At 20.2% G+C, this 13,268-nt stretch overlaps 1 protein-coding gene across 1 annotated transcript; it reads left to right on the forward strand.

Annotated features, from left to right (window-relative positions):
- Positions 1-1,050: 1,050 nt before the first annotated feature.
- SRAE_1000068200 (BcDNA.GH11110) lies at positions 1,051-3,003 on the forward strand (the record flags this gene model as incomplete). The annotated part of the gene is made up of 2 exons (XM_024647544.1): positions 1,051-1,175; positions 1,233-3,003. The coding sequence occupies 2 exons, from the start codon at positions 1,051-1,053 to the stop codon at positions 3,001-3,003; spliced, it is 1,896 nt and encodes a 631-aa protein (XP_024501611.1).
- Positions 3,004-13,268: the final 10,265 nt, after the last annotated feature.

A 13,268-nucleotide genomic window follows, 5' to 3' on the forward strand; every position in this document is an offset into this window, starting at 1 on the left:
GAAATGACATTACTTTTTTTTTTCTCCAAAAACGGATGACCTTTAAAATAGTAAAAAAAAAAAAAAAAACTTTCATTCTAAACATTTGTGTACATCTAACTGTACAATTTAAACCGCCTTCACAACTATTCTATTTTGAAGTTGGCATTTCACCTAATTTTTCTTTACATGTATACTAAATACTTTTTGGAGTAGTGTACTTTTTATACAATAAACTTGAATGCAAACAAAAGTATTTTACATATATTGTATGTTTTGTCAATGTATTGTTTTTTCCTATTGTTTGTATCAGTTTGGAAAGAAACAACGTGCATACATACTTTTTAATGAAAAAGAAAAACACTAATTGTCTCCCTGTATATTCTCTATAATATACTAAATTATTATTCAAAGATATATATATATATATATTTAACTTCTACCTTATCATTTTATTTTCTACAACATTTAGGATTAATCCTATTTAGTATTATAAATTAATCACACGTCTAAAATGTAGTTGTCATTACTATTTCTAAATTATATTTTTATTATTATTACATTAGCCTAATATGACTTAAAAAATAAGAAAAATAAAAGTGATAAATATGAAAAAAAAGAAACTATTAAATTTGAAATGTCCCTATTTTTGATATTAAAAAAAAACTACTTTTAATTACTATTTTACCTACAATATTTCGTGTAATTCTTATCGTATCTACACTCTCTAATATTTTGTATAAAGGTGGCATATATATAAGACTATTTGTATGTGTCATTACTTTTATACCTCTTATTCGATATTAATGCCCTATTAAAAAAAAAATTGATAAATTAATTCTACATAAATAAAATTAAAAAATTAAATAAAATCTATATTATTTTTTGCTTATTTAACTATTATCTCTGATGTTATTCATACACCACATCACACATATAGATACAAAAAAAAAAAGAATTATTAAAAGATATATTACTTATAACTAGTATTATTTCTAATTACAGACTTTTTTTGTATAACTGTTGTTGTTCATTATAAAAAAAAATTAATCATAACAATAGAAATAAATAATGGGAAAATCAAGGAGATCTAGAAGTGATTCTTCCAGTTCTGGTACTGAAAGTGAAACTGGTAGCTTAAGTGATTCTGATTCAAATAATGAAGGAGAAATTACTGCTAGAAGTATATCTAAAAGGTTAGTTTTTTTTTTTATATTATTTATTAATATATTTAAAAAATTTTTTTTTTTTAGTCCACGTCCTCAACCAACTGTTATAAAAAGAGATGTAAACAATAGAAGTCGAAAGGACTCCAGGCAATATTTATCCAAATTTTATAAAGAACGTTTTGGATCACATTCACCTGATGAATATGTCAATCTTCGCCTTTCAAATTTTGATATGAAATTATCTAAAGATGAAATTAGAAGGCACCTTGAGGAGGAATTTAAAGACTTAGCTCCATTTGAAATTAAAGTAGTTCGTAACCCTGATGATGATCGTCGCCTTGCTTATGTTAACTTTACAAAACGAGATTCAGCTAAATATGTAAGACAAAATATGATATCAAGTTTACAGCATTACCTTGGAAAAAATCTTTTTGTTGATCCTGCTGGAGTTCTTCGTGATCAAGAAGGTAAATATATTCCAGATCGTTATAATAGAGCACTCCAAGCTCAACATGAAAATAGATCACCAACTAGAAATGGAAGAAAAGATAATAGAAATGGAATGAATAGACGTGTTGTAGGAAGTATGCCTACTTTTAATTTAAAACAAGGTGATAGTGATGCAACTAGGACATTATTTGTTGGAAATATGCCAGCTGATATATCTGAAAGTGAAATAAGGAAAACTTTTGAGGTATATGGCGTTATTGAGGATATTGATATTAAAAATCCTGCTGATACTAATGCCGCTTATGCATTTGTTCTATTTCAAAAACTTCAATCAGCAATTGATGCTTTAAAAAATGAACACGACAAAAGTATTAGACCAAATTCAAATAAAGTTAAAATTGGTTATGGTAAAAGTCAACCAAGTTCACGTTTGTGGGTTGGTGGTCTAGGATCATGGGCATCAATTGACTTATTATTAAAAGCATTTGAAAAATTTGGTATTGTAGAAGTTATTGATTATAAAGAAGGAGATGATATTGCTTATATTAAATTTGACTCACAAAGTGCAGCATTTGAAGCATTTAGTAAGATGAAGGGATACACTTTTGATAGACCTGATACACACATCCTTGTTGATTATGCTAAAGAAGATACTAATCGCGTTAAAATTCACTCTCTTAAGAAAGAAAAAGATTCATCACGTCATGATCGTCACCGTCGTAGTAGAGATCATTCACGTTCACGTAGTTCATCCAGATCATCTCATAGAACTCATGCTAGCACTGTAAAGAAAGAACCTAGGAAACGTGGTCATTCAATTTCCTCAGATAGTAGTTCAGAAATTCCTGTACGAAAGAAGCATCATACAAAAAGTCCTACAGATAAGATTTCTGACTTACGTTTAATGTCGTTAGAAGAATTGCAGAAAAAGTTGGCGGCAACGTGGATTGGTAAAGTTACAATTAAAAAACAGGAATATATGATAAAAGGTTATCGTATTGCGGGAGAGGAGAAATTAGTTCAAAATGTACTCCGAGACGAAATGGGAATACCCCATTTACTTAAAGTAACACAAAGATTACCATTGAAAAATAGAGAAAATTTAACTGATAGATTTTTAAACCAACCATATAATAGAATAGCTGTTATGATTGCTACAGAACATCGTAATACAGATAATCCATTGTACAAATTACGTGAGTATTTCCATGAAAAAGATGCCGCTGGTTTAGTAACTGTTGAAGAAACAGGTGGTATGGTGTACGTTGTACCACCATCAGAAGTCTCCGATGAGACATTACGCCATTTTGCTCCTGGAGTGAACTTTGTTCGTCCAGGAGTTAATTGTTTAATGATAGTAATTGGGCAGCAAGAAACATTTACTGATGGTTTGAGAGAAGAGTAAATAATGTTACACTTTTTAAATTGAAAAATATGTTGTTCTTAATCAAGAGTAGAAACTATTCATCTCATAAGAAAAGAGGTAGTTAGAGAAACAACATCAAAAAAAAACCTCGTTTTTAATATTTATTTCTTTTGATATTCCTATTTTATATAGGCAAAATTTGAGCTAATAAAATTTTTTTTTTCGATTTACAAGCATTTAAAAACTTTTTTGGGAAACAAGACCACGCTGATAACGAGAAACAAAATGTTTTAAATAATTATATTTTTTCATATATATATGGTTTTTAAATTTAAAAAATTCTTTTTTTAGAATAAATTATACTTGATTGGAATTTTACACATGTATAGGAATGCTCAAGAAGCGTATTTGATTAGAAGTAGAAGAGGAAACAATTCTCGTGGTCATAGTTTTTTATTGAATAACTATAATTTAATTAAGTTTTGTTCATTGATTTTTGAGATAATTTTGAAGAAATTGTTTTTAATTTTAAAAAAATAAATATTTTTGTTTCTTCTTTTTTTCACTACATAATAAGAATTAATTTAAGTTTCATAAATTACAATCTTTTTTAATGATAACTTTAAACACTAAAATGATATATGATGTAAAATAGTCTAATTAAGATATTGAAAAAACAACAATTTATAAATTCAAATTTGAAATTATGAAACTTATAGGCTTCAACAAGGTGAGGAAGTAGGGAAAAAAGTTAAGCAATTAAAAAAACGGTGTTAAAAAAATATTAAACGAAACTTTGGAGGAACTTATATCAATGAAATCAGAATAAAGTTTTTATTTTAAAAATTTACAATTAAAAATATATTAAAAAATAAAATTTATGATAAATTCCTTAAAATAATGTTAGTTATTATCAATAAAAAATTTCCAACAAAAAACAATTAAAATAGTGGTAAATTTATCCCTTGACTTTAATAGAAAATTTTCACATTTAATTTCTTTTCTTATTTTTTAATTCTTGCTTTAATAATTATTTCTAGACATTAGCTGTGTAATTTATATGCATTAAATTTGACGTTAAATGAAATTTTTTATTTTAATTTTTGCACTTTGGATTCATAGAAATATATATAATAAAGAGTTTAATAAAGTTATATAATATATCATTGCTAGGTTTTAATTACATTAAAATACAATTTCATTTAAAAACTATTTCAATATGGTTTCTAAAAATATACCTATACTAACTATATTATCACATTTATGTTCATTTTTTGTCAAAATTTTGTTCCCATAACTTGACATACTTTAGTTAACTGTATCAAAGAACATTAAATTATGTATGCGTATTTAATTGACAATCCTACTCATTCAGATTTTCTTTATGTTTAATTCTTTAACAAAATAAAAATAAAGTTAATTAATAAGTTTTAATTCTATATTAAATAAAAAAAATAAAAAGGAAGATAATAGAAAAAAGTTAGTTATTTTGCTTACATCCTCAAAACTGTATTTCTCAAACTTTAAAATTAACAAAAGAGTGGTTTTCTCAAACAGGATAAACTTACACTTTCTTTTTTTTTAAACTTTATCAATACTACAATACAATATAACATTTTTTTTCATTATATTTGTGTAAATTTATTTTATATTAATGATGCTTTAAATAATACATAATTCAAATATATTAAATTGAAAACAGACTAACTATTAAAGATAAAAAGTTAATCAATATTTTACAAAAAAAAATATTATCGTACAATAAATATATAAGAGCTCTGAAAATTTATAAAATCTTAGAAATATTTATAAATAATTAAATAACGGAAATATAAGTTTCTCATCATAAGTAAATTCTTAGAACAAGTCTGATACTTTTTAATGTTATTATCATATAGTACATTTCAGTTAAGTTATTAAAAGAATAAAAAACAATGAATATTTAAAAAATATTTCCGCCTTTAATTATACCTCACTTCAAAATAAAGATATAAACAAGGAAACTTTTTCAACCAGTTTAAAAACAATTTTCATGTAGGGTCTACTTTTAAAACATTTTTGTATTTTCAACCACTTTTGAGATACAGAAAATGATGACAATAAATTACGCGCGAAGAAAAACTACATCTAATATCTTGAAAACTACTGAAAATTAGAAAAACTTTTTAACGTGGACTATATCTTAAAAGTCAAAAGAAGTCCGGCGCATCTGGTTTCATACTCATAGGACCATATTTGTTCGAGTTATGAGTTCGTGCTTGAAAATTTTTCAAACAACGTTTTTGGATCATATCTCAAGAATGGTAGGTCCTATAAATATGTGACTACTTTTAATGAATTTCCCGTAAAAAACTGATCTAGAATCATTAAACTAATTTTAATATTTTCACTAGTATCACAGAAGTCGTATTTTTATTAAAAATATTCCCCACTTTCGCTCTCAAACTTTAGATGGCTGTAACTTCTTAACCGTTATTTCTACTATATTCATGATTGTATGCAAAATTCATCATTTTGAAAGGACTATCGAATGAGTATAGTGGCATTCTGAAATTCGAAAAAAAAAGTTTTTTTTTAGTGCACTATTTTTAATGGTCAGGTCGGAAGTTTAAAATATTTTTGAGTAACTTATGAGCTTCATCATAATTCATAATATTTTTTTAAAAACTTATATATTATAGATAAATTTTTCAAGAGAAATCGAATGAATCTAATCTTATGGTTATGCGATAAATTTCAGCCTAAATATTAAAAAGTCGAGAACAATGAATATTTAGAAAAAATTTCCGCCTTTCACTATATCTCGCTTGAAAATAAAGCTATGTAAGAGTAGTTTTTTGCAATCAACTTCTGAACAAATTTCATATAGGGTCTACCTTTAAAACTTTTTTATATCTTTAACCATTCTTGAGATATAAAAAATGATGACAAAAAGTTAGGCGCGCAAAAATACCACTTATCATATCTTGAAAACTACTGAAAATTAGAAAAACTTTTCAACGTAGACTATGCTTCAAAAGTTTAAAGAAGCCCAGCGCATCAAGTTTCATACTCATAGGACCATATTTGTTCGAGTTATGAGTTCGTGCTTGAAAGTTTTTCAAACAACGTTTTTGGATCATATCTCAAGAATGGTTAGTCCTATAAAGATGAGACTACTTTCAATGAATTTCCCGTAAAAAACTGATCTAGAATCGTTAAATTAATTTTTATATTTTTGATTACATCACAGAAGTCGTATTTTTATTAAAAATATTCTCCACTTTCGCCTTCAAACTTTAGATGCCTGTAACTTCTTAACCGTTAATTCTACTATATTCATGATTGTATGCAAAATTCATCATTTTGAAAGGACTATCGAATGAGTATAGTGGCATTCTGAAATTCGAAAAAAAAGTTTTTTTTTAGTGCACTAATATTGAACGTGACGTCGGTAGTATAGAATGTTTTATAACAATTTCTAAACTCGAGAAAAGTGAAAATATTGTTATGAAAAATAAATCTTCTAGACTAACTTTTTGTGACAAATCGAATGAAACTAATTCTATTGTCATAGGATAATTTTCAATCGAGATATAAAAGAGTCAAGATACAATGAATACTTTAAATAATTTTCACTTTTCACCTTTATCTTGCTTAAAAATAATGATATAACTATAGGATTTTTCGCAATTTGTTTTTAAGCAATTTTATATATGGGATTCACTATTAAAATATTTGTGTACTTTTAATGATTCTTGAGATATGAAAAACTATGATTAATCTTAACACGTTAAATAACAAACATTAATTATTAGGGCGGTTGTATACTAAGAAAAATTTTCTAATGTAGATTATTTTTAAACATTTTAATAAATTCAATTCATCAGATTTAATACTTCAATAAATTTATGTTTTAAGTTATAATTTCATTTTTTATTATCTTTTGTCAAGTATATTTCATGTTTATAAAAATTCTTTACAAATAAGATTAATGTTGGTCGATTTTCTATAAAACACTGCTTCATAACGATTATATAATTAAATATCCTTATTTTATCATTAAAGTTAGTTTTTTTTTTCTAAAAAAAAACACCTCATTTTTTATTCGATTTTTTTTTAATCATTATACTTTATGCTTCAATTATTTTTTAATCATAGTTATATTATAAATTTATTATCATTCAAGGATTATTAAATAAATATACTTTTTATTTAAAGCATTAAAATATAAATTTATTTTCTTACACTTTCTAACGATATATTTAAAAAAAAATATAAATGCTTCAATGTTTATAGAAAAAAATTTTTTGAGTATGATAATTAATTTTCCATATCATAAATAAAATAATAAGTTTAATTATTTATTCTTTTAGTTTTCTATTCTTAAAAGCTATTACCAATATAATATTTTAATAGTAAAATGATATTTATTAAAATTTATTAAATGAAATTGTATAATTAATTAATTGTATTTGTTTTTAATTATTTTTTATATGGATATATAACTTTCATTTATTGTACTTTGTTGGTATAAAAAAAAATTTAGATTAAAATATAGAATAATGTAAATAATTTTTATTCTTTTGAATTATTACTTTATACAAACTTGTTAATAATTATATTTATTTATTTATTTTAACTATTATCAGTGAGAAAAGCCTTATTAATGATATAATTTAGCTATTAATTTATTGAAAAGTTTACATAAATGACAAAGAACCATGTTACATTTTTTACTCATATAAATTATGTTAAATTATTATGAAAAAATAAATTTGTTCTTTTCTTATAAAAAAAATATATATATATATATATATATATAAATTATTGTATATTAGTCAGTCAATTTCATTGGAATGAAAAAATTTAAAAACACAAAATGTAAATATCAATAATTATAGAAAGAAATTGTTCATTATGACTTGTATTTTAAATATATTAAATTCATTTTAGGAATAAAAAAATAAAATGTATTGAGATATATTTTATTTTTTATCATAAATTATAAATTATTTTATAAAAATAATTTTTTTTTTAGTAATATTTGAAATATTATTTATCATCAAGATGATCTATGTAATGCTTTATCAAATAAACGTGAAACATAAAAAAAAAATAATATCTTTTTTTGAATAATGTTTGATAGAGGGTTGGTATTATAATAATAATTGTATTTGAATCAATCATCGTGATTTGTAATGAAATGGTATTTTCTATGTATTTTATTATCAATATACTTATATGAGTCATACCAAATTTATTATATGTGAGTTTAAAAGAATGTGTATCTTTGTTTGAAGATATGATTAATTTTTTTTGTTTTCTTTTAATATCAATTTTACCTTTTTAGTTTTTGTTTCCTCCTTTATATATTTTAAGAATAATATACTTTTTTAAAAAAAAAGATAAATACTTACTCATAGGTATAAAAGTTTAATTTTTTTCTTACATATATTTCCTTTATAATTTATATGATTTTTATTATATTTTCTTAACTCCTATCTCTCTTTTATCTATTTTCTATTTGGATTCCTCTATCATTATTCACATAATATATAAATACTAAAAATGTAATGACAAAACCTTCAATTATTCTTAACAATCTTAATTTTTTTTATTCTAAAAATCTATTCTAGTTATAATTAAGTATTAGCTAAATTAAAAATCCTTGGAAAGTAATTATAAATTTATTGTAGATACAGACATATTTCTTTTCAAATAAATACATTTTTTTTTTTTTTGCAAAATTTTTTTTAATCAAAGATTAGTTGGTATAAAAAATGTTGTACAGGAAAATTAAAAATTTAATTTCAATTTGTGAGAAACATCATATATCATAATTAATATTAAAAAAATATTAATCTTTAGTCTTACTCTTTTATTGTTATCCTTTTTTCTCATCCTTGAAAAATTATATTGTAAATTAATTTAGATAAAAATTATATATAAAAAAGATACTAAATAGTTAAAACTTATCATATTTATTTTAAAAAAAATAAATATATTTATATTATTTATTTTCTAATCTTATGATGTTACATGGAAATTACAATTTATCAATATAATTTTATTATGTTATTAGAGAAATTATAAGTATTAGAAGGTAAGTATCATATTATTAGTTATTTTTTAAAAAAAAAAAAATTTTTTTTTACTAACATTTATAAAAATTATAATATGTTATTTTCAGATAAAAATTAAGTTTACAATAAAAATTATTATTAAATATAATATTATTTTAAACCTTGTATGATTTTTTTTTATTAATATTTTTACTTTTTATTATTATAGTTGCATAAGAATAAGTTGTATTATAATGTTATTTGTATAGACATTATAAACTTTTTTAATAGGATTATTCTATTAAAATTTATTTTGAAGCTTAACTTTACTCTATATAAACATATTAAAGAGATTTAAAATATATATTTTCTATTTTACTTACTTTATATAAATATCCAAGAAGGGTTAATTGAATGGTAAATTTTTACTCTTGATAAATGAATCATAAATATATTAAAGAAAAAAAATTTTTTTTTTCTTTATTATTTTAATTTTTAATAATAATAAAAGGATTAACTTAAAGACTATCATTTAAATATTAAGTAAAAATTTTGTTGTATAAATTTCATCTCAATATAATATATATTTTCATTGTTTAAAACTTTTATTTTAAATTATCTTTTTGTACTTTTTATTTTAGTGTTCTTCAATTACTCAATAATACAAAAATATTATTGAAAAGAGATTGTTTTGAAACATTTATTTAATGCTATTAAATGATTCAATAAAAATTTCTTTTCTTTTTTAAAGCTTTTATTAAAAATTTTTTAAATTTTTAAACATTATCTAAATTAAAATATAATTTATTTTATGTTTATAATTATAAAATATATTTTTTAAATAGCACTTTAATATATTTTAACTATTTAATATCTTTAAAATTTTTAATTTACACAACAACAGTATTATACCAAATTTTATAAATACCAGATAGATTATTACAAATTAAATTTTAAATGTTACATAATAAGAAAATTAATAGCATTGACATTTAATATAATAATAATAATATAAATAAATTCTTGAATGATAAATATTTTAAATATAAAATATCAATAAAATTATTTTAAAAGATTATAAATTTACAAAATCATAAATGATAACATTTTCTTTATACCATATTAATAACTTTTTTTAACGTAAATATATATATATATAATAGATAGAAATATTTATCACATAGAACTATTTATTCTAATTTTTGTAAATATTATAATTTATTAAGAACAAATACTTCCTTTTATTTTCATTTATTTAATTTAAATATATCTTATATTGTATAAATAAAAATATGTTAAAAGTATATTTTTAGAAAAAAAAGAATCTACATTTTTTATAATTACTTTAACCTTTCAAATAATAAGTTAACTTTTTTTTTTAAGCACTCAATTGTATTCAATATCAAAAAATATAAGTAAAGTATTTTATTTCAAATAAAAATATCATATGAGTAATGTAAATTTTAAGGTGTCAATTAAAATACTTAGTTAATAAAAAAAATACAAGTATTATATTTTGATTTATATATCTGATCCTATTATATTTTTAATTTTTGATATATAAAAAAATAATTGTTTATAATTTAAAATAAACATATATATATTTACAATTTTCTTAATATAAAATATATTTAACCTATCTTAAAATTTATTTCATTTATAGTATGTTATTTGATAATTCTTCATACTATTTAATTAACTAAAATAAATGATGAATTATATTTTAAAAGTTTTACACTTCTATACATTTTAATATTTATATATATATTTTTTTTTCTAGTAACCCCCTTTCAAGAAAGGGTCATTTTTATATTAAATTATTTTTTAAAACATCACTTAACTTTGATTTATTATCATCAATCCTAATGAGAAATTAATATAGAAAATATTTGTCTAATTAATTTTTGAAGGTTTCTCTATCTTTTTTTCTATTTACAAATTTTTTAGTATCTTTTTGTTAATAAAGGTTATAAAAAAATATATATAATAATTTTAATATTAATATATTTATGGAAAAAAAAAATTTTATTAATTATAATTTTTTATTATAAACAAATTTGTTTTTGTATTATAAATTTCCTCAACTAGTTACATTAGAAACATAATATTATTATTATTTTGAGTTATTAATACTTTTTAATTTTTTTTTTTATTTTATAAGTTTATTCATATTCTTCTATTTCTTTTTAATATTTAAAAAAAATAAGGAAGTCTCTTATCCCTTTATTTCTTATTCTTTACTTCAAGCTATAAATATATTTATTTTCTCAGAGATTTTCAACATCTCTTCTTATCATAAAAACATTATTTTCAAATGTATGTAGAAATATTTATATATGCATACATATTATCATTGTAATGACTAAATATGTTTCATCACTATTCTTGTGATAAGAAGTTTTTATTACTTTACATTTATTATTTTTATATATATTTTGTAAAAAATATGATGTTATTTATAAATATATATATAAAACAAAAAACATTTGTTAACTATCTTTTTTTTTTAAATCATTTTAAATGTATAGTAAAAAAAAAATTGACCAAAAACAAATATTATTTCATATAAATAATATTTCTACATCGTAAACATTACTTTTTTACAATTCCCATATCTCCAAACATCAATCTTTATACTAAAGATATATGTTAAAAAGCATGTATAAACTTTATCAAATAAATTATCTAATATATATTGTAAACTTTACATTAAATAAGCATATAAAGTTTATACATATATATCTTTTTTTTTTAATAAAAGAATGTGTTCTAAGAATATTCTTATTAAAGTTTTCTTGTTTTATGAAACAAAAAAAAAAAAAAAGACGTGACAATAAACGATTGAAATAGAAAATTAGAAGATACAAAAAGTGTAATCTTTTAAAAGCTATTTTTTATTTTTTTTTTGTTAAACATTCTCAAAAAATAATGTTTATTATTTTTCATTGAATATAATATGTTTAGAGATCCTATTTTCTCTCATACTCTTCCAATACAAACATTTTTGTCCCTACACCATTTATTTAATAATAATTTTTCTTCATATTTTATTATATCAATCTCTCTTCCATTCAACTTTAGCATTTTGTTAATAAATATTTTTTTTTATTTTTTAATACTCTGTAAAAAAAATTTTTTATTTATCTTATATTATAATATAGAAGATTAGTAATTATATATATATATATATATTTAATTAAACATCAAAGAACATTAGTTTATTATTTTTTCGTTTAAATTTTTTAAACTAAAAAACAACAAATAAGTTTATTATTGTATTAATAAATATATTTAATTTTTAATTTGTGTATATTTAAATTATATATATATATATATATTTTTATATTTAAATTAATATGTGCCATTACAAATTACATGCTTTATTTTACATAAATTACTAGAAGAATTTATATTATATTGAATCATTATACCACAATAATACTTTACGAAATTCGAGTTAAAATATTATTCCCATTCTAGTTTAATATCTTTTTACATTACTTCTAAAAGTTTATTTTTATTTTTTTGTACTATTAAATTAAAGATATTTTTTTTTTTATTATTATTATTTAAACATTGAAAATTTAGAAGTAAAATGGATTTTATAATGTAATATTTAATTACCATTTAATTATAATATAATAAAAATGCCATTAAAATTATTTTACAGCATCAAGTAAAGGTATATTTGAAATTTTAATTTTTATATATATGTATATATTTGACTAAAGTTTCTCCTTTTTCAATATTATATGTATATCTTTCTTCTATAACTATATGTCTCAAGAATAGTCTTTTTTAATTTTATTTTCTTATACACCATTTGCCATATAATTTATTATATATATAAAATATTATATATAAATATACTATATATATATTATACTTCTACATTTAATCTTTATTCCATATTAATATATATTATTTTAAATATATATTTATATATATTTTTTAAAAAATATTTTTATTTTTTTTTTTTTTATGATAATGATATTTTTGTCTTTTTTTACTTTCTCTTTATTTATATCTTATATATCACATATAATTTATTTTATATATTTCGTGTATCTATCAATAAATATATATATATTTTTTTTATATATATTAAATTTTAATTTATATTACTAAAATAATTATAGTTTATTATTAATAAAAAGGAATGAAATGCTTTGGCATAAAAAGGTATTAAAAACTTTGATATGGCATATAATATTATTTATTTTGTTTTTTAATAATAAAGTATATAGTAAACAATGTATT

The sequence above is a fragment of the Strongyloides ratti genome, assembly GCF_001040885.1.
Source record: "Strongyloides ratti genome assembly S_ratti_ED321, chromosome : 1".
NCBI classification, from domain to species: Eukaryota; Metazoa; Nematoda; class Chromadorea; order Rhabditida; family Strongyloididae; genus Strongyloides; species Strongyloides ratti.